Source organism: Brienomyrus brachyistius, chromosome 18 (assembly GCF_023856365.1).
Source record: "Brienomyrus brachyistius isolate T26 chromosome 18, BBRACH_0.4, whole genome shotgun sequence".
Classification (NCBI taxonomy): domain Eukaryota; kingdom Metazoa; phylum Chordata; class Actinopteri; order Osteoglossiformes; family Mormyridae; genus Brienomyrus; species Brienomyrus brachyistius.
In genome coordinates this window covers 21,900,217-21,921,518 of record NC_064550.1, presented here as the reverse complement: position 1 = coordinate 21,921,518, position 21,302 = coordinate 21,900,217, and the positions used below count along the sequence as shown (strand labels likewise).

The 21,302-nt window shown below is 44.4% G+C and overlaps 1 protein-coding gene and 1 long non-coding RNA gene across 2 annotated transcripts; one reads left to right on the top strand and one right to left on the bottom strand.

Annotated features, from left to right (window-relative positions):
- The first annotated feature begins 7,468 nt into the window (after window positions 1-7,468).
- LOC125713000 (uncharacterized) lies at window positions 7,469-10,893 on the top strand. The gene is made up of 5 exons (XR_007383438.1): window positions 7,469-7,609; window positions 7,852-8,015; window positions 8,116-8,336; window positions 9,495-9,624; window positions 9,707-10,893. It is a non-coding gene; the product is annotated as an uncharacterized LOC125713000 (long non-coding RNA).
- A 504-nt stretch (window positions 10,894-11,397) lies between these two features.
- Window positions 11,398-21,080, bottom strand: LOC125712999 (short transient receptor potential channel 4-associated protein-like). The gene is made up of 19 exons (XM_048983675.1): window positions 20,914-21,080; window positions 19,606-19,734; window positions 19,086-19,202; window positions 18,923-18,980; window positions 18,697-18,752; window positions 18,431-18,559; window positions 17,334-17,532; window positions 17,050-17,232; window positions 16,817-16,959; window positions 16,408-16,536; window positions 16,245-16,303; window positions 16,057-16,158; window positions 15,887-15,970; window positions 15,503-15,593; window positions 15,269-15,409; window positions 15,035-15,146; window positions 14,794-14,906; window positions 14,235-14,441; window positions 11,398-13,921 (listed from the first exon to the last, which is right to left on the bottom strand). The coding sequence occupies exons 1-19, from the start codon at window positions 21,034-21,036 to the stop codon at window positions 13,784-13,786; spliced, it is 2,313 nt and encodes a 770-aa protein (XP_048839632.1). The 5' UTR covers window positions 21,037-21,080; the 3' UTR covers window positions 11,398-13,783.
- Window positions 21,081-21,302: the final 222 nt, after the last annotated feature.

Sequence of the window (21,302 nt, the reverse complement as noted above, 5' to 3'; positions counted from 1 at the left end):
GATATTTCAGCACCGTTGACCAATGCTTTGTCATCATAAACCTGAGAAGAAATGTGGTTGGGCATAGACCATTTTTGATAAAAGCATGTTGATTAGCTGTTATGGAGAGGCATGGCAAGGATTGGACGATCCACAGTAAAGTTTCAGGGGAAGGGGATCAACAAAGCTGAACACCAATGGGAACACCCACGACCAGTGAGTCGTGCATATGTCCTGTGATGGTGTGGTATTCTGAACGCTGTGTACCCAAGCATTGTGCATAGTGCTGTCTTGGATAGGCTCCAGCCCCCCTGTGACCCTGACAGGGATGAGTTAACATCTTGAATAAGTTCTTGAATAAGTTTGTGCTTTGTTGATTCTGAAGCTTAGTTCCCCTGTGTTTGTATGAGCTCTGCATGCATCAGTTTGACTGAGGCGAACAAATGAATAAGGAAAAGCCTGTTAAACATTAATTTATGCTACTGCGCTTGAGTGATTTCTTCAGTGCAATTTCAATCTCAGCTTCAACTTAATTCATTCAAGGCACTTCTTAATGGTTTACGTTATCCTTCTGCAGCAAAGAGTAATATCTGTTTTTTTTGTAAAGAAATAAATATTTTGATCTATTCTTCGTATATGTTTCTGTTTGTGTGGTGGGGGAAGGGGTAATCGAATATTAATTGAATAATAACTGGGGAAATTCGACTAGCAATTCTGCCTGAAATTCCCATGCCTAAACCCAAGAGTGATTGGAAGATGTATGGATGTATAAAACGTCTTATAGTCTCATACTATACATATAGAGATTTCAGACCCAATGATATCATATCACATTGTCCCCCAACCCAGACAAATCCAATTTCTTTAGGGCCCCTCTCACTCAGGGGCCCTTGAAATCGTCCCAACTGTCTCCCCCTTTACGACACACCTGTACATAAGCTATTTGTGTCTACATGTAGTGATAGCAAGATCACACATTGTCACACATTGTTCTGTATTCAGTCCTTTGAATCTATTCAGAAATTCTTTAATATTTGAAAAATAAAGATGCTTGTATCTTTTATCTCTCGTATAAGCTTGTATACTTTACATACAGTATGAAATCCAGCCAGTTATCGGAAAAATATAGCAAAAAAAAAATACCCAGACTTCTCAGCGGTGATTTTCGGCTTTGTCGCACTAGCAGTCGAGAGCTGTTTGGAGGTCAGTCACAGGGGGCAATTTAAAAACAATGAAACTGAACAAAGAGATTAAATCAAAGCCAAACTGTGAAGAAGATTAAAGTATTTCGGCCCTGTGCTGCGTGAAGACATGCGTGATGGGAGACTGAGTGTGAAACCACAGCTATCTATCGCGTTTCCCTGGGCCCTGCCAGGCGGCTGTCTGCTAATGCCTCAGAATGCTGCTGACTGTCAAGGCACCTAGAGATGCCAAGACTCCAGGACTGCTTAGATGCCTCCTTTATCCAAGGTGACTGGGATTGGGAGACTCACTGGGGGAAGGGGGGGCATGGGAAGGTTGCCCCTGAGCCCCTGAAAATTGCCCTTATCACTTGTATTCTTTTATCAGACTCTATTATCCAAAGTGACAAACAGGTTCAGGGGTTAAGGGCCTCGATCAAGGGGCCCGACAGCGAAACCTTTCTGCTGAGCCTGGGATTGGAGCCAGAGACGTTTCCACACCCCCGCAACACCACTGCGAGATTCTTTCACTTCAATCTAGTTTTCCATTACAATTCCTTCATTGCACAGGTCACAACACAACTTACTGTATAAAGAAAAGGCACCTTGAAAAATAGATACGATAGAATTCCAAAATAATTCATAGAACTACAATAGAAAATGCAATAGAAATACACAATAAAATTAGCTGAAAATCTGTTAGGACTCAGATATTTACATGTATATTTATATGTTTCTGTAATTAAAATTTACGATGGTCCCTGTTACAGTGTTTCAACCTTATAATGGGTAAATGATTTTCAGTTTCAGTACATTATTCAATAAATTACATGGTATAGTCAACACTTTTCTATAATGTAAATGTTCTAGGCATGTGGGGCAGGCTAAGCTACGTTTGTTTGGTTAGGTGTACCGTATAAGACGCATTTTCGCCTTAATACTTTCACCTTATCATTGGTTTGTAGGAGCATAAACCAATCGTGAACTGGGGAGAAACTGTATGCCTGTGTATGTGTGTTTATGACTTTGCTTTACACCGATGGGCTGCTACGCTTCTGAGAGCCTGGAGGCCTGTTGGTTGGAATGCAGCCTTGCAGATCGTGGCCCCTAACTCTCTGCAACCCCCCCCCCCCCCAACATGCACTCACGGCTGCTCATGTGCCTGGGCTGTTGCCGGGCAACCCGCTCTGGGATTCTTGTGCCGTTTGCTGCCGGCCTGCTAGACCCTGGACGCCATTGTTCTCCTGGAACATGCGGCTCTCTGTGAAGACTGAGCCAGGGTGGGGGGGGGGGGGGAGCGTCCAGTTTCAGAGGTACAGCCCCCTGCAGATAGTATATCAGGTGCGCATTTCAGACTGTCACAGTTATATGAAAAAGATATTCATGAAGAAAGAAGATCACAAAATATGCACTGGCTGGCAGGGAGCTGGGGGGAGAGCAGTAACACGGACTGTCTGGGGGGTCCCTGAGGACCGGGCTGGGATACCCGCAAATTAGGCATCGCCCTCAGTGAGACGCCAGTTGGCCTCACTAATACTGCGTCCACATTGCATTCTGGAGTCCGCTGTGAGTATCAAGACGCGGCGAAAGCACCAGCAAACAGCGGCGTAGCTAGAAATTCTGTCCCTTGACAAAATACTACCTGGGATCCTTTTGCTAGGGTTGCTAACTTGAATCACAAGATATACAGGATGCCAGCAATTGTTTCCCAATATAGGATGATCCTTTAATATACCAGACGGGTGGCACCTTGACCAGTTTTATGTATAATGTAACGTAATGAGAGGCCTCCTTAGTGTTGGGCCCCTGATTCTGCCAGAGTATCCATGTGTCTGCTGAGCCCCAGGACACCGTCCACTTAAGGGCGCAGCCTTCAGAGTCGCTTGTCTTATCTCATCCGGGCCCCTTTTTAGCTGCCCGCAAACATAACAGCTTCGCTTCCCAGCCTTTGCCTGCTCCACAGCGCGTGTGTGTGTTTTAGCAGTTGCCACAGGAGACAGGTGTCTCTGGAGGGGGGGGGGGGGCGGTGGGGGCTTCTGTGTAAGCCGTGAAGTTGCGGTCACACGCCGGGCCCACATTCCGGGGCACTTTGAAGCCAGACATGAGCAGATCCCGAAGGACTGCCTACCGCCGTTGGCGCGGATCAAGAGGGACGGCCTGTCGCCGCAAACTACATGGAACCACCGTTTAATGACGTCTGTCACCCCCGCGGGTCATTTTGAGATCCCCACGTCCCCTAATGACGTTCGACTCACAGCGGCCACCGCTTCCCTGTCCGATTCTTCCGGCGAGCCAAGGTAGAGATGGCCGGAGAAATGACAAGACGTAGAGTTTTCAAAATCTGGAATAACGGCACCGAACCCCAACACTGACACTCATTACTATTCAGCTCCCCCCAGAGCATTTTTTTTCGGTGGCATTTAAAAGCCAGAAGTTCATGCCAGAGGTATATAAATAAAAATAGTTAGGCAAACTTTTCGAGTGGCGCGTTAAAAGGCTGTCTGTCCGCACGGAGCTTAATGAGCTCCAGCAGATGGACGTTTGCGGGATGAAGGCTGACGGCTCCGTAACTTCGCCATATTTATGCGCGTGTGTCTATTGTTTGAACAGAGTTCTGGGTCAGGGGTACGCCTGGACGGGCTGTAAATAGAAAGACAGCTGAAGGTGCCGTATCGAGCCTGAGTACCGCGACTCACACAGTGCAGATGGACCATTGTGTGGAGTGGCGAGCAGGGCAGCATCAGTATCTCCCTCAAAACCAGCTGCTAAATATCATCGTTGGCTCTTCCAGAATGGCTCCCAAATTTGCTCTTTGCACGTTTGTACCTCTGGATTCACTCCATTTCCCGGTATACAAGTGCTAAACCCCATACCCAGAATTTGAAGTCCGATAGGCGATGATGGATACCTATGAATTCGATAATCTCAAGGTCGGGACTCCTGACCACCATATAAGCAGCGTTGCCTGAGAACTTTCTGTCTTTCCTTCTGTTCTTCAGACTTTCCAGTGTCCATCAATCCTGTTGCCGGTCATCCTCTTCCCTGTTCCCATTTAACATCCTTTCTCAATGCTCTGGATCTTCACACTAGATGCCCAAAGCAAGACAGCATCAGTAGACTTTCTTCATTTGTGCCTCATGTGAAGGTTCAGCTGGTTCTTGATGTTTTAATATCGCGTCCACAGTTCTGCACACATTTTTAATGATGACAGCATCCTTCTCTCATGTACCATGATCGGTCGGATCCCGCCATTTCCTGTTCCGGCTGTAGCTTCTTGTCCAGTTCAGAGATTCTTCATAAGGCGAAGATGGTCTGGTACTCCCACTCATCATAGTTTTACTTGGTCAACGTGATCAAAGGCCCTGTCATAATCAATGTGTTGATAATAAAATATATAATTTCAGCATATTGTCCATTTTAATATACTCATGAGAAAGGATAGTACAGTTTACAAACAATCTTTCTGTAAGATAATATACCTCAAATTCTTTCTGAGTAACTCAGCACAGATCTGATATATGCGTATATCAAAGCAACCGGACGGGCCCAGCGCAGGTGTCGTCAATATATAAGTAAACAAAGCAAAATTCATTTAAGAGATGTTGGGTGATAAATATCCAGAAAAAAACCTAAAGGATGATCATTGCATTAGGCCAGTCTCTTCTACAGCTTTTATCAGACAAACTTCCTGCCTGTGAAGCTATACACAGCGATCGCCCATGTGAAGGGCCATCCCAGAATAGCAATGATTCAGACTGTCTATATCTAATCAATCCTGGAGGCTTCCTTTATCATACATAGCGCCTCTGTGCCTGATAACTCCATCTACGACCATTGATAACCTGCCTGTTTCCCAACTAAAGTAATTCCAGCTTCTCCAAGCCACCCATCCCACAATAAATCATTCAACGCAGCACTGTGGAAAAGTCTTAGGCAAAGTTAATGTTTAAAGCTATTCCTCTTGGTAGTAATTGTATATTTTCTCAAAACACAATTTGACAGGATAACAGGGCAATTTCATCGTTTCTCCAAATAGTTACTGATATCATGTTGGCTGGCTAGATAAACTGACCTTCGGTCGCCAAACCTCTCCTTAACGACGCCTCAGCCATTGCATGAATTCATTAAATTTCTCCTGTAATTGCTCTATTAATTAATTAACTTGATTTGTTAAATAACGCAATGGGGTATTGATTAGCCAAACAAGGTGTGTTAGTGGTCACTGGGGTGACTTTGGGAGAGGTTTTGAAACGGCTAAACCGACACACGTTGACAGGCATAATATCATAACTTTACACCAACATGAAGATCACTTGAGCTTCATTTTCTGTGACTCCTTAAGACTTTTGCACAGTACTGTACATACTGAGCATAATTCACAATTACTTGCAATAGACTGAGCTGCGGTTTCAATATAATTCCAGCTTCCTTTGTTTCTCTGTGGCAGTCTAGAGGGTATCACTGAATTCCATAGGACAGGAATGAGTTTCTTATTTTTCAAGCGTGAATTACCCCCCAGAAGGGAATGTTATAAGGGTGAGTGGACGATCAGAAAGGCTTCAATGGTCAGAACAAGCACCCATTTGATGACATGCTTAACTGCTACAGAGATTCTTACACTGTTCCAGAAAAGCTCCCTACCTCTTTAACAGTGAGCTTCACTCCGACAGGACGCCTGTCTCTGTTAGGGATGTTGGCGATTAGGCAGGGACTTCTATTCTTGTCTATTTTGGGAGCTACAGTAGGCATTTGTGGACGCTTATCGCCTGTTTTGTTGTCAAGGTCAGGAGGCACAGAGCTGCTAAATCAAAGATAGGGCCAGATTTAAATAATTGCACAGATGCGGACATGTGCTAAGTAGCTAACCAGAAAACCTCATAAAAATAGAATGGAGGAGATTTTCTTGGTCATTACTGCATTTCTAAAATTTATTTATTTTTGGTTCGGTTTGCAAATTAATTGGGGAAGAACGGCAGGACAGCGCTTACGTGACGGAAACTGTGGCCAGGTGGCTCTGGTTCCTAGAGCAGTTGTGATTTTGAGGGATGTACAAAAATGCATCGCTTCAGTAGGTTCTAATTTGCATAAGTGGGAGTGGTCATTTCTTAAAATACTAACGAATGTGATTTTGGCATCCTGTGCTATGTGCTGTAAATAAAACAAAACTGTTTTCAAGCAAAGGCCTCACAGCTACTGTCCAGAAGATGAAAGAGCTTCATGATTCATTGTGAACTTTATGGTCATTATTCCGTTTAATGATATCATACATGATGTCATCACTAATACAAGTGTAAGTTTCACCCTTGGCCCTGAGTATAGTTTCCTTTAGGCTAGACTGTTAGGCTATTGGTTAACCAAATACACCAGTGTTTCCCAGTTGTCAGGGCCCACAGACAGACCAAATTTTCACAAAAATGTTCGGGGGGTGGGGGTTAAAAACAGGGACTGCATGTGGGTCCTGGACGGCCAGATTGGGAAACAATGAAATACACTTTTGGTGTTCTTAAGCTTGGTTATCTTCTGTCATTTCTAAATTTGTAGAAAATGCACATACTTCTGGACAAATTAAAAGGAAACAATTGACATTTTTGTGATTTTTTTTTGCCACTTAAGTGGTATTTACGGTATTTTGAGGCCTGGGTTGTAAAAATTTACAATGCAAGAAAACGGTTACCATGCAAGAAAATAATTAAGCCAAAAAAAAGAACATTATGTTTAGGAATTAAGGTTAAAATCGAAAAAGCCGCATTTCACGTTTTAATGGTTTTTACGTACTTGTCTTTTTCCACAAAGATCTGTAAGTTGTAACCGTTTAGGGATGTGACGCAAAGATTAGCCCAGTGACATCGTTTTGGGCCAAAGTCATCGTGCGCAGTTTTTAATAATCACATCTTTTCCCCAATTCTCAGTCATAAATTAATAGAAATAAAATGCACAATACTACTGCACAGACTTGAAGTACAGGGTGCTTATATTAGGGGGAATTAAGCTAGAACATATTGCGTAAGTAAGTACTAGGTAGGACTCCAGAAGAAACGCGTGATTTAATTTATAAGGGAACGATACAGATTGTTTTTATAATAATAAACAGACGATAAAATAATACGCACAATCATAAATTCCGAAATGTAATCTCAGGAGCAAAGATGCACCAGACACAGAAATTACTGGTCCCAGAAAAAAATGCACTTTACATAAAAGACAGAGCCCTCCCGATAGCCGTTATCCCTACCACAATACAACGTCGTTATAAAAATAGCCGGCTTAAGTTTGCGCCGAGATAAAAACGCAGTTTGCCTTTTGTGTCGGTCCAGGCACGCGCTGCGCACCAATGGCCCGCCGAGGAGGGGGGACACATGGGGATTTCTGACATAACTCCTCAAACCCTGACCTTGAGGGACACAATAAAAGAAGCCCTCCATCGACCCGGACTGTGCACTACGGCTAAGGTTGGTGCGCACTCACCATAACATGCACTGCATCTATTCCGCATATAACTTTTATTATTGTGGCTGTTATTATGTATACATGTATTTAACAACTCACCGTATTCATTGTATTGTACGCAACTAACAAGTGATGATGTCTGAGTATAACAACCACGAGTTTTGGCATGCGAGTGTAATTTAACGTGCATCACACAATTTAAAGTTTCAAAATTCAATTGCGTGTGTCATTTCTTTTGAATCAGAAAACATGGAGAGAAGCACTCGCTTTCCGTGATCCGGAACGGGCAGCGTGTCCCGTTTGTAAGGAGGCTGGCCTGTGTCCTGCAAGAGCGCTCGGCTGGCGGCGCAAAAAGGGGGAAAACGGATTTTTATAATAAATTCACTTTTTTCCAGCACATCAAACGAGGTTAGAAAATCATCTAAGCAATTAGAAAATAGCGCATGTTTCAGTTGGTGGATGTCATGAAATGTGGAATAAGGGTTCTGAATTTTGTTCTTTCTCACAGGGGACAATGGTGAAAATTAGGGGAAAAGGCGCAACGTTCATTGAAAATTTGCGAGAAGGCCGAGGCGAAGATGCGATGGCGAGTCCATAGGAGGTTAAAGATACCGCATCTCTTATTTTACATTTATTTACAGGTGACATTATTAACTACAAATAAACGATTTCCAGTGGATCAGAGAATGACATCCACAGAGAGACGTGTAACAGAAGAATCGATACATGGTGTGTAGCTCTTTGCTTTTGCTCTGTGTGACGGACTGTTTGTGATACATTGACTGAGGTCCAGGTAATTAGGAAACTTACAAAAATGAGGTTTCCAGAATTTACAGGCCTCATGAAAGCCACCATCATAACTCATCCCTGAGATCTAAACAGTGCATGTCGCAGTAACTCCAAAGGTGAGATACCATTCCAGGCCTTTTGGAATCTGATGCTTTGAAATATATTAAGGAAAAGCCTGAGATTAAAAGGAGGTGACATAGAGCTGTTATATTTGTAAAGATAAACTTAACAATGGGACACTTATTTAATATTAAATGTGGAAAATTTGCAACTGATTGCAGCTGAAATTCACATTGGGCCGACGTAGATTTACATCTGGATCTAGGAATGAGCAACTGAAATGCTTTCTTAGGATTATTTTGCGATTTAGTCTTTTGACGAAAATGAATTTACTTAAAGCACGTGCAAGGATTGAGATGAGAGAATTGTGAAAGTAACTGAAACGGACAGACTTATATACATTTCTAATCATTTTTTTGAAGGACCTACTCATATCCAGCTATCCATCCATCTTGTCATGGACACAGTGGCGTTAAACTCAAAGTCTTGATTGGAGCTGATATGACTGCACTTCATCAGTCTTTTCCCATGAAATTATCTGACAGGAATGGATAGAATCCCCTATCAGAGTTACTGTCAGCTTTGACCTTCTGTGAGGGCTTCTCTAGCAGCTGATATATGGACCACTTGAGATGTTCTGATTAGGCTCCATAGTGAGTGATTGTAGATGAGTGTTGGTTTCTCTCTGTAGGTTTTTTTTTCAGCTCCCAGTACAGAGGAGGAGGGAGGAGGTAGTTAAGACTTGCAGTGATGTTTAGGAAAGTTATGACATGAACATCACTTTAAGTCTGTGCTATCTCCCCATTCCATAGCTCCCCGTCGGCCTGGAAACTAGGTAGGTACCCAGGGTGACATTCTGGAGGTTTTTCCCCACTGCCTCCTAGATATACCATGCTGTATCAAAAAGAATCATGGTAAGGCCAGATGGCCATCTTGTAGGCCAGATGGACAAGACGGACGGCATCTTTGGAATGCTAGTAGACAAATCAAAGTAGCTCATAACGTCTTCCTAACATTCACCAGTTTGTTTTTCTGCAGGACGATGGCCAATCAGCTCAGCAGTCCCAGTATTGTCATGGAAACCAAGACCGTACGTAGAGTAAGATCACGTGGCTGTCACCAGCGTGGACCCTGATTGCGCTGAACGGAAATACGCAGTGTTGTTCAGGTGATGAAAGCACCAATGCGGAAGTCTGTGTCTCCTGTCGGTTTTGCCCATCCATCTTCAAATGTCCTCTTCTCTCTTGCAGGCCCCTTCCAGGATTATGGACCTTGACGCCATTCCGTCCCCAAAATTATACACACTAGTCTCACCCGCCTGTGTGTTTATATGCACATGTACACCAATCTGTTATATCCTTTAAAAGGCCGCTATTACACTAGTGAACTTCTAAGTGCATGTGTAGGACAAATTTGGGGATAATACATGGTTCAGAGGATTAGGACACTGCCCGTGATTGGAAGGTCACTAGTTCCAATCCCAGGGTGGGCAGAACGGGTTCATCACAGGGTCCTTGAGCAAGGCCCTTAATGCCGGATTGTTCTAGGGATCGGCTGACCCTGCTTTCTCAAAAATCGCTTTGGATAAAAGTGTCTGCTAATTAAATACATTTAAAAATACACCTTAGCAAAAAACAACAGTTTTAGATCGGCTGGGGAAGGAGTTATTTTATTTTAGATCTACGATTAGAAGTGTAAGGTGTACTTGTACATAGATGTTGGAAGTTTACATTTGTTCACGGACTGCCCGGGATTATTGTCACGCTGCTGCGCTGGCACGCTTCGGCCGAACGGAAGGGGACATTAGCGGTGACTCACATCACTCTTAAAGAGCGGGATGCCAAGAAGTCTCCTCGGGCCAGCAGTACCCGACACGAGTGGCGAGCGCGTGTGTCTCGCGGGGAGGTATGCCGTCATCGTGTGCACGGCGTGTGTCCGCGCACGTGCGCGTGATCCCAGCGGAAAGATCCGGCTCGAGGTGCAGACGGTGTCTGGGGAGGCAGATGGTGACAAGTGTCTCTTAAGAACGGCGACGCCGGCTGTTTGGCCGCTATTAAAAATAACCTACGGCTCAGCCCCAGCCTCTTTGTTTCAGGCGACTGCATTTTACATGACGACATTGGCGAAATATCTGGCTGCGCATCGCGGGGTCGCGTTTCACAAAGGGCTTCGGTTTTAAATGGCAGGCAAACTCACCTTATTTAGACTAACCAGCACAGATCGCGGGTAGAGGCGCAGCACGCAAGCACCAGGCAGTCAGCAGCAATCGAAAGCGTGACGGTGATACACACCAAGCACATCCCAGTGTGAGAAATCGCCCTTCTAAACAATGTCGAAAAACGGTTATTTCGATAACTTGCAACCTTCAGATACTGCTGTGAATCTTGCTTCCTGGAATTTCACAATGAACCAAATAAAAGTGACCCTCACACTGAAATTTTTCGAACACGCAACTATATTCACTTACTGTTAACACGCGCAATTTTATGGTCAAAAGGTTTCTGTATTAGGGTCAGTCAGCTTCTCATTAAAGAATTGTTAGTTTATAAGTAGCTCACTCAATATACGATAATTCTTTGTAAATGGATCTCCCAGGTACAATAAGTTCAAAGCTAACGTGAAAGTATTTTTAGCAGCATTTGTCAAAAAGGGTGACAGAGTTTTATAACGGGCATGGAGGAACTGCAGCATTGTTGAGAGAGTAGTTAATAGGAGGTGGATCTTCTAAACAAAGCAAAACTTATGATCTCTTGCGTACATACATCACCTACCTACTTTCACACAAGTGTATGCATTTTAATCTTACATTGACCCACTATAGTGACCATCTCACGTACTCGCATTTCAAAAATCATACCAACGCAAATTAAGTATTTAAAAAAAAAATGTGTTAATGTACATTAATGCTCAGGTAACTTGCACAGACATTCCCAGCAAAAGGTTAGGAGATAAAGTTCTGATAATTTATTTATGTTTACAAACAATATTAGTGAAATGAAAATCTGGAAACTTGCACAACTGGATGAGACACACAGGCGCGCTGCTGGAACGGGAAGCAGTAGGTGGCGCTGTTGCGCAGATAACAGGGTACAGACCAGAGGCCCATAAGGTATAACATCCATCACTTTCTCTCGTTCACGCACGGAAAAAAAAACCCATCTACACAGCTGGAAACTTTACACGCAAGACGAGTTATTTCCTTCCCCTGTGGCGCACATGACTTCACAAAAAGTTATGATCTACAAGCTACAAAAGAAAACCAATCCCAGTGATTACTGAAATAATTCTACAAACTACCGTATACTAATGGATAAAGGGGAGAATAATCAATTGTATTGACAAATCGCTATTCAGCTGCTATGGGTATGTATAAATGACACTGGATCGCAGTACTATTTTAATCACTAAAGCCTGCCTGCCGTATGACATACATTTCATTAAATTGGTTACTTTTAAATCAACATTCCCAAAATGCAATGCAACATCAAAATTGATTTCTTAGTCACCAAAAACACTGCATATTCTCACAAAAAAAAAAAAAAATCTATAGAATTAAAAACCATACGTCTGAGAACATGATGGAATTCCATCTGCATCACACATTCTGAAATGCGCAATTCAGATTTAAGAATGTTTGCACAAAACACGCTGCCCACCCCCCCACCCCCCCAGACCAAATCTATACAAATTACGTTCACTGGTCCAGCACCAGATAAAATTCATGTTTTATGCAATATGAATAAAAAGTTCATTCTCACATCCAGACAAGATGTTGGTTTACAACAGTCGATATTAAATTAGACAGAATTTTACAGGGCAGATAGATTTCAGTCTTAGGATAGTGAAAATCCCATGGTAACGCCTAGCAAATGCAGTCTGATCTGATTAAGCGCAAACTCTGGAGAACTGAGTAAATTCATGTGGTACAAGATCACTGACCGCAGGAGTAAAAAAATAGAAATTAAATTAAAAATCAATGACAGCAACCTGAAGAACTTCAGATTTGGGTTAAATGTAATGGAAAGACATGCATGTTTTAGTTGATATAGTGCAAAGTCAGTTATATAAAAAAAAATGTAGATGTGATAATGAAACTGTTAAATAATTTAGTATTTTTATGCAGACCCCAGCAGATGGGGCAAGCAGAATGGCAGAGTTCACTGCTAAGTGGCAGTTCACCCTAACTTATGACGGGCGACACAGTCGCACTGACTTACAGCAGCCGGCTAGCAGGGCGGTGACCTGGTATTTTAGGAGAAAAGGAAAAAACCAAAAAAGAAAAAGGAAGATCTGTAGGGGAAGAAAGAAAATCGAATCCCCGGCAGTGGCTAAGGGCCGGGAACAGGGGCCCCATTCAGAAATAAAAGGCAGGAAAAACTGCATAGCTTTGACTCACACTAACTACACTCTACAGATTCAAATATGACCATAAATCACCACCATTAATAAAGATCACAACTGCAAATGCCACACTGCGCAAATTTTCAAGTTAGCGAGAAGGAAAAAAATAAAAAAAAGTCGGTTTGGATACGACTAAAATAAAACCGTTGAAGGCAACAGTATGACTTGGGCGGGGCTGCAAGGCCCAGGACCGAACGTGAACTCTCTCATGGACGACCTGCGGATGCGTGTCACAGGGGACGGGCTGAGATCGATCCCTGGGTGGGGGTCTGGGCCCCCGCCTCGGGGAGACGGCAAACCTGGATAAGGCTTCCGCTTCTCCCGAGTACCGGAGAGAGGGTGCGGTGAAGGGGAGAAGCGATGCAGATTTCGCACAGCGTCCATTATAGGAGCGAACAAAGCCATGTGCTTTTTGGTCATATCACTGCAGAGCACTTTTATTTTTGGACATAACCCACCTAATAGAGAATTTCAGTCAACTCATTTTTGACGCCTCTTCCTAGGGTCATTCACCCCACCCCAGATCCCAACAATGGGCCACATCTCCACATTTGATCTTTTTTTCCCTCGTGAGATATCTACATTAGCTGCAAAACCTTACATATACACGCGCTGCTTACATGAACTAAAGCAACCCAACCCACCCCCCCCAACGTAAAAGAATTGCTTGTCCCTGATTTATTACACCAATAATCTCCGTCCTTCGGGTCAGGTCCCTCCAGCGAGTCGCCCCAGACGCCAGGTAGCGGTGGGCTAACCCAACGTTAGCCCACACACATGCATGTGTGCCACTCCTGAATGGTGTCCTTCCGGGATTGGCTCTCTGGAGAACTTCCTGACGGTGTCGAGTTTACTGAGGGCAGGGCCAAGGAAGAGGACCGTCCCTCATCCCTCTCCCCCTCTCGTGCATCCCACTGAGGCTGGTGTCAATCTTCCAGGAAGTCCGTGTCTAGATCCATGTAGACCTCGTCGATATAACGGGATATGGCACATGGCGAAGTCCGGTCCGGACTTAGCAGCACTGAAACGGTCTCCTTCCAGTAGCTGAATGGGATGCAGGAGCTCTGAGGAAGACAGACGAAATAAATCCTTCACGACCCTTTTCAACTCAACCACCCGACCTGACCTCCTGTCCTCACGACACGAGATTAGGAGTTCAGAAGAGGAAGGGCCCACCATAAAGATGCTCCAGGAGATGTTCAAAGGAACAAAGCTCACGTGTTACAGGGAGAAAGCTAAACTGACTACAGTTAAACAGATCACACCACGGTTAACCTCGCAGGCTGCACGCAATACACAAAACAAAATCACTAGAGGGATGAACAGGAGACGACAGCCCAGGGTTAGAGGGAGGAGGATGGGAAGAGAAAATCTCACGTTCTCCAGACAGGTGCTGTCCTTGTCCTTGTTGAGGTAGTGGCACTGCCAGAAGCGCAGCAGCTGGTGGAAGTTGTTGAGCAGGCAGCCTGGGTACCTCTCGCTGTACTCCTTCTCCCGCAGGGCATTCAGGTAGAAGGAGAGCTTGCCTCTCCTCCGGGCCAGCATGAGCACCACCAGGCTGGTGTTGAGACAGCTCACGTTCTCCTGGTGGTAAAAAACAGGGAAATGCCAAGCTCTCAGTCTGATGACCTTCAAACACTATGCTGACCGATCTGGATACGCACATCAGACTTAAAAATTTGACTATATGTAGTTTTAAGTCTGATTAAAAATAGCATAAAAAAAGTTATGCTGATGAGAAATAATGGGTCCTAACAGTCAAAAAATGCATCCATATGCAAAGCTGTTAAAATGGATGCTGTAGTGTTAAGACAATGAAAATGTCAACTAATCAACTTGCTATTTTGTTACTTTGCACATATCAAAAGTACCATTTTGCCATAAAAATGCAGGATTAGGAGTTTACTGTAATCTTCCAAACAGTTGTTACACTTGCCTGCGTGAGTGTCTGCACATTGATGATGTTAACGAGCCTGAAGAGGAGGGACAGCCTGTTCTCCACGTGCGACATGTATGATAGCAGACAGCACTCAGAGAGCACTTCCACCACTGTGTAACAAAGCAGAGATACCCTCAGTGCACGGAGCCCAATAGGATCAGCTAGCGTTTTCATCCACTGCATCAAAGTTCATATTTCATTCACAATGAATGCTTCAAAGTTCATGCTTTCACAGTACCTTTGACATCATCTGTTTGGCTTTCAAATCGATCTAGCGATAGGACGATGCATCGCACCAGCATGTTGGAGTCCACCAATGAACTGTTGATCTGATTGAGGAATATCTGAAACTGTAACGAAAAAGAAGAACAGGATCTATCGAGTTCTACAAAAAGATCTAAAGGAAAACGGTGGTTAGAGGAAGTGGTCAGATTGTGGAGCATTCTGGGGGTCCCCAGGAAGCCACACGAACCTTCTCCTCCGTGTTGACGTATTTGTTGAATCTCTTGAATGCGTCAATGTTGAATTTCATCAGCTCCCCCAGCAAGTCGAAGTAGCTCTGCAGCACATCTCTGGATTTACATCCACTGTCGATGATGCAGAACAAGATGTGCTAGACAAGAAAGGGGGATCAAAGAAAACCACAGTCAAACAAAAGAACTTGTGAAGGAGGAGTGTACAATGTTCAACCCTGCCTTCATCTAACCTCCAATAAGCCCCTCTTAAGCAGGAAGATCTGGTCGGCGTAGGAGGTAGCACCTCGGAGAAAGCTTTCTACCGCCCTTGCCTGCCAGAACCTTTGAAGGTGAAGAAAGCGTGACATGGAGACACTACTGCAGCTCACAAAAGGAATCCCACAACTGCTGACAGAAGCATCACATCGTTGAAGCTCACATCTCCAAGGAACACAACCCTTTCAAACGCTTCTTACCAAAGAACATCTACAGAATCCTATGACGTTTCTCAATACACGGGTGAAGGCGAGCACACCTCACCAGCCAAAGTCGCTCCCGAGATACTTCTCAGTAGGGTGAAGCTAATGGCAGATGTGTTGGATCTGATCACACAAACACTTCACACATGATCTTACCTGAAAGAAGAATCTGGGGGTTCCTTTTTCATGACTCCGAGTAGTCGTGTTAGGAGACCCTTCTTACCATCACACACGAGGCTCCTGGAGAAAAAGCCAGCCCCAGTTTAAGTGTGGGCCTCTACACCAACAAAACCACAGCGCTCCCAATCAAGGACCAGACTGCATACCTGTCTGTGTTGGCCAAAGCTTCTACTTCTGGGATATTGGCTTTTTGACAGATGGCACTTAACTCATTCAGCTCCTGGCTGTTTAGAAGCAAGTACTTGTTTCTGAAACACACGATTACCGCAATTCAACATGACTAAAAATGAGCAGTTAACGTACTACACTGTGAATGTTAGAGGAATATACTCACTCGTGATGGTCACTGAAGCTTTGAAGCAGTCGCAAGAACTGGATTTTGAAGGATATTTCCTGTTTAGACAGAGTAAGATAGGGGAGTGGTATCGTGAACATGGCGCTGGGTGTTATAAAATAAGTTCCTTAGGTTCCAAAACACCACCAGATATTGTGCTTACTGGGCTACAGTCACAGTTCTGGTTCTGTCCGTGTAGAACACGGTTGGACGTCTGCTTCCTCCAGATGAGCTTATCGAAGAGATTGTTCAGTCCGGGGATCAGCCGGAACTCTGCTAACATCTTGTGGACCTATCAGACAGGTGCCCAAGGCTGAGGAACTTCTCAAAAGACATCACTGATCACCTCAGTGCTACCAAGCAACGCTAACTGCTCATGGTTCAACAGGCCAGAAATGGACAGAATTCCATGTTTTTTTTGTGGTTCCTTGTCAGAATTTGAAACTCAGCCAAGAACAGATTAAGGCCGCGCTTAGATTATGAGATGAAGTGTGGCCCTAAATGCCCTTTGCTAGTATAACTAACTACAAAGTAGTCATTTGAGTAAAATTCCAGGCCACTGATGTTCTCACCTGTGTCCTCTGGCGCCCCATGAGGAGCACGCAGAGCACATACAGCACCTCCACCTTGTACATGATCTCGTGCACGATCTTCATGGACTGTGGCAGCCGGTGTCTAAGGGGACTAGTGGCCAAGGTGCTCTCATCCGAGGACTCTGAAAGAAAACACAGAAGTAATACCGTTAGGCCTTCATTCCACCTTTGGATCCTCACTGCCAAGCATTTCGGCAGGACGCATATCTCACCTGTGCTGCTGTGCTCCTCTGTAGTCATCTGCATGAGTGCATCCAAGACCAGGGCATTGTCTAGCCAGGCATACCAGTCCTCCAGCTCTTGCAGGAAGTTGGAAGCGCCGGTGGCCTCCGACACTTTCCTTGTGGCCAGCTTGCATAACCGCTCGATAAAGCCCGGGATGTTGAGCAGAGCGACTACGAGAGGAAAGCAGCAGCGGTGAAGGTTCACTTACTGCATGCCCTTCGGGAAAGCTACCGCAGAGACTAGACCTCAGGTGCACCTCCTCCTACCCTACCTTGGTTGACCTCAGCACGGGATGGGCTCATGTTCTTCTGCTGGGTGTTCTTCACGAGAAGGGTGTGTTTGTCATCGTTCCCGAGGTCAGGCTCCGATATAGTGATGGACAAAATGCGGCAGAAGTTGGCGAGCTGCTGCTGGTCAAAGCTCTGGACCAGACTGGGCAAATCAGGAATGTCCTCCAGCTGGATCATCTCCTGCGACAGAGATATGTGGTTACCTTGGTCAAGTACTAATGGAATAAATGAGGACTCGTCTCCATGAGTGATTCATAGCAACAGGATGGGCATCTACATAAAGCAATGGAAAAAAAAATAGACCATTCTATGTTTCTAAACCCTGGTTTAATCATGGTTCTGCTGGGAGAAGGTTTATCCCAGGTTCAAAAATTCTAATACAGCAGTACAGAAGGTGAAGCAGGAGACACTGGGAATGACCAGAAACCAGACAGGTAAAGGGCAGAAGCAACATTGCAATGTCAGAGATGATCGTTAACTTATCCAATGGTTTCTCATGAATCGGAGGATGACAAAGTGATCTTCAAAAGTAATGAGGAACATTAAGTGCAGGTGTGAAGTGCACTGCTAGGACAATTCGTATCAGGCTCCTAGGAGGAGGACTGAAGTCCCATAAAGTAAGGAAGAAGCCCTTCATCAATGAGAAGCAGGGAAGAGCCAGGCTGGACTTAGCAATATATAATATATATATATATTATTCAGACACACCCAAAAATTGAGAAATGAGTCAAACATAAAATTGTGTTCTCAATTTTTTTGCAGATATATATATATTTGACAATTATATAGATTACTTTGAAATCATTGTAATAGTAAGCTAATCTACTTTGACAATCGCCATGGCCCAACAAAGCCATTTTTGGATACAAAAAATGTCATTTGCTACATCGCTCACATGTTTGTTAATTGATGATTTGGGGGAGGGGGGGGTGTTGCGAATTATGTGTTTAGCTAAGTCAGTAAGATTGACATCAATCCCAACGATGGTCACTGCCTTACAACAGAACCTGTCGGACACTGAACTACCACCAGTAAATATGAGATTAAACCTAGGAAATGTTTCTGCGGTGAAACCAACCTTTTTGACTCCAAGGATGTCCTCGATCAGGGTGGCCGTCTGTAGAAATGTCTTCTTATTTGTCATCAGCGTGAAGAGATAGAGCACAAAGTCGTTCCTTGATGCAAGGCTTTTAGTGACCCCTTCCGTCTGGAAAGGGGGGAAGGAAAATTGCATCTCACTCTCGCGGAAAATAAGAGGGCAAGTCAAACATGTGCCATGAGGTAATCAACTTGAGTGAAGGATGAGTAATGAAATTCACACAACAGGGCAACTCCTGTACTTACACAAATGCAGCAATTATAGAGAACGCTGAGACAGTCCTTGACCAGGTCGTCGCTCACTGTGTAAAGCAATTATTCAGATTCAGTCAAACAATTTACGAACGATGAACTAAAGACTAAGGTGAATTACCCATGAAAGATCCCACATTCCACACAAATTGAATCATTAGCTAGTCTCAGTAATATTCCCAGGTCTAGCGACTATCGGGGTATCAGGTTTTTCGCTCACTACTGGGTTTCTTCTTCTGTGCCGTTAGAGTCGGCCTCATCAAAATATCCACCAACAGCTGCAAAGCACACAGATTGCAAATAGTTAGTTCAAGGCACGGCCTGAATTCACACTTCAAACTGACGATGCTTCCAAACCCAGCAGGCAAAAAGCTCTGACTCACATCGACGCCGCCGAAGAGGTCGAAGGTGTACGTGTTGGGCGAGGCCAGCTCCTGCGTGTTCTTCCTGTCCTCCGTCACAAACGTCATGGCCTCCATAGAGAGCAGCGATGACAGCTCCTGGACAGCCAAAACCAAACAACCAAACCAAATAAGCACACCAGGTAAACTGCACATAATTAGTGAACTAGTAAGATTAATTAAAACATGTCAGTCTATCGGGGATAGAATGACCATGTGTTTCCACTGGCAAAAACAGAGGGTCCCCAGGACTGGAGTTCAGAACCACTGCTTTGTTATTGGCTGATTGAGAGGTCGTCCCAAAAACCCGCACCGCACTCATATAATTATCATTTACCTCCACAGACAGAGAGGTAACATGCCATCATTAAATAATAATAAAATAATAAAACATGTACAAAAATGGTAGTATCGCCACCTACCCCACCATGCCAAGCCACAATGCACGCAGGCCAAACCTCCTGATCCACAGGAAACACGGTGACCAGTACCAGGGACGTACCTTTACTACTCCATGGATCTGTGAGAGGTCGCTGTTGGGGTGACTGCTCTTGTACAGCTTCTGCAGCAAGACCGGGATCCCAACCCATCTGGCTCGCTTGTCCCTCTCTTGGAGCAGAGCTTCTGGGATCTTACACAGAAACATAGGTTACACTTACTCAATAACTTCCCCAACTTTTAACCTGCACTATGAATATACACTTCCTTATGGAGATGGCACCAAGCTACTGTACCACAACGTAATTCTCAAATTTCCACTTTTGTATTAAATAATCCCACACTTGAACATGCAGAGTTATTAAACGTAATTGCCTTATTCAGCCATGTGTTGGGCTACACAATTCAGCTGGCCAGTAACACCAGTCTCCATATAGTAGTGTTTCTCAGGGTCAATTCATGCTTATTACTCATTTACATACAAGCATAAATGTTGATTCAATACAAGTTAATATGACCATTTAAACTAATAAAAATCATAGGGGGGGGGGGAGGGGGGACACCACCCAAGTAAAATTCACCACAAAGAAAGAGCATAAGTGCCCATTAATAGTTCACTGTGAGGAAAGTAACGAAACTTAAACTAATACTCAACATACACTTTCAATATAAAGTAACCGATCAAAGCTGCAATTTCGCTAAGTTGCTTTCAGTTTTTAACAGACCTACATCATTCACCAACATACGTCTCAATTATTTTTTTTGCCAATTTCATCACAATACAAAGCCACATTTTTTGCGGACCACCTCGGGTTAAAAATCTCACTTAAGGGTTCAACAGCAGCTTCTTCAGAAGGTATGGCAGACACCTTCATAAAGCTGTTACTTAGTTGCGCCGTACTGGTATCCTTAAGGTGATATTTCCACCTTACCGCTTATTATTAAGATAACCAAAAAGGAAAACACTTCGAGATTCAAAATAATACATTTTTTAACACAAATCACATAAAAAGCAAGACAGCAAACGTCGATCGTTTATAAATGCGTGAGCGGCCAGCAAACACGGTTGTCAATTGAGGGAATATCTACAGGAATGCAGATTAGCTAGTTGCTTATCTACGTGTGTTTGTTAGTTACCCGATGTACACAACGCTAAGTTAAGCCAGTCAACACGAAACGAAACCATTAGCTAGTTCCGTATTAATATTACAAACTTAGGGCGACCAGCTGGCTAAATACCTATTTTAGTGGTTTCTGTGAAGCTCGATTAGTATCTCTGTCTCGGCCTCCATGGGCAGCCATGGTCGCTCGGCCAGACTGAGGGCTCCTCGGCCCGACGTCCGTCCTTCTTTCCCCCGGCGCCTCGCCTTACCTGCGTCCCCCTGCTCATGCCCCGGCCGGTGATCTGGCCGTGCCGTATCCTGGACACGATGTTCTCGCTCGCACCCATCCCACTCCTCCCGCTGCGAGGGGTCTGAAACCCCAACGTCGCCATCACTCCTTCTCACCGAGCTTTCTTTCCCAAACAGGAAGCCGGAGGTCGAGCGTCACATGAGCGCGGGAGTGAAAACGCGCAGCGCCGCCTAACGGAGGCGGACAGGAGCCGCGCACCATCTGCCCGAATATTTTGAATTTACGTTCAAGTTTAATATTGCGTCTTTTATCACACACACAATCATGCGCTGTACTGCTGTGTAGGGAAATGCTTTTCCATCTGCTTCCTGAATTGTGCTTGAAGCCATTTGGACCCTCAACCAGGGC

What these genes read in the sequence shown, in the direction of transcription:
- LOC125712999 (XM_048983675.1), bottom strand. Translation starts at nt 21,036, where the DNA reads ATGGCGACGTTGGGGTTTCAGACCCCTCGCAGCGGGAGGAGTGGGATG. An exon ending in TCTATAATTGCTGCATTTGT is followed by an intron (nt 18,560 to 18,696) that starts GTAAGTACAGGA and finishes CCCCCTTTCCAG; the next exon opens with ACGGAAGGGGTCACTAAAAG. An exon ending in AGCTTCAGTGACCATCACGA is followed by an intron (nt 16,159 to 16,244) that starts GTGAGTATATTC and finishes CGTGTGTTTCAG; the next exon opens with AAACAAGTACTTGCTTCTAA.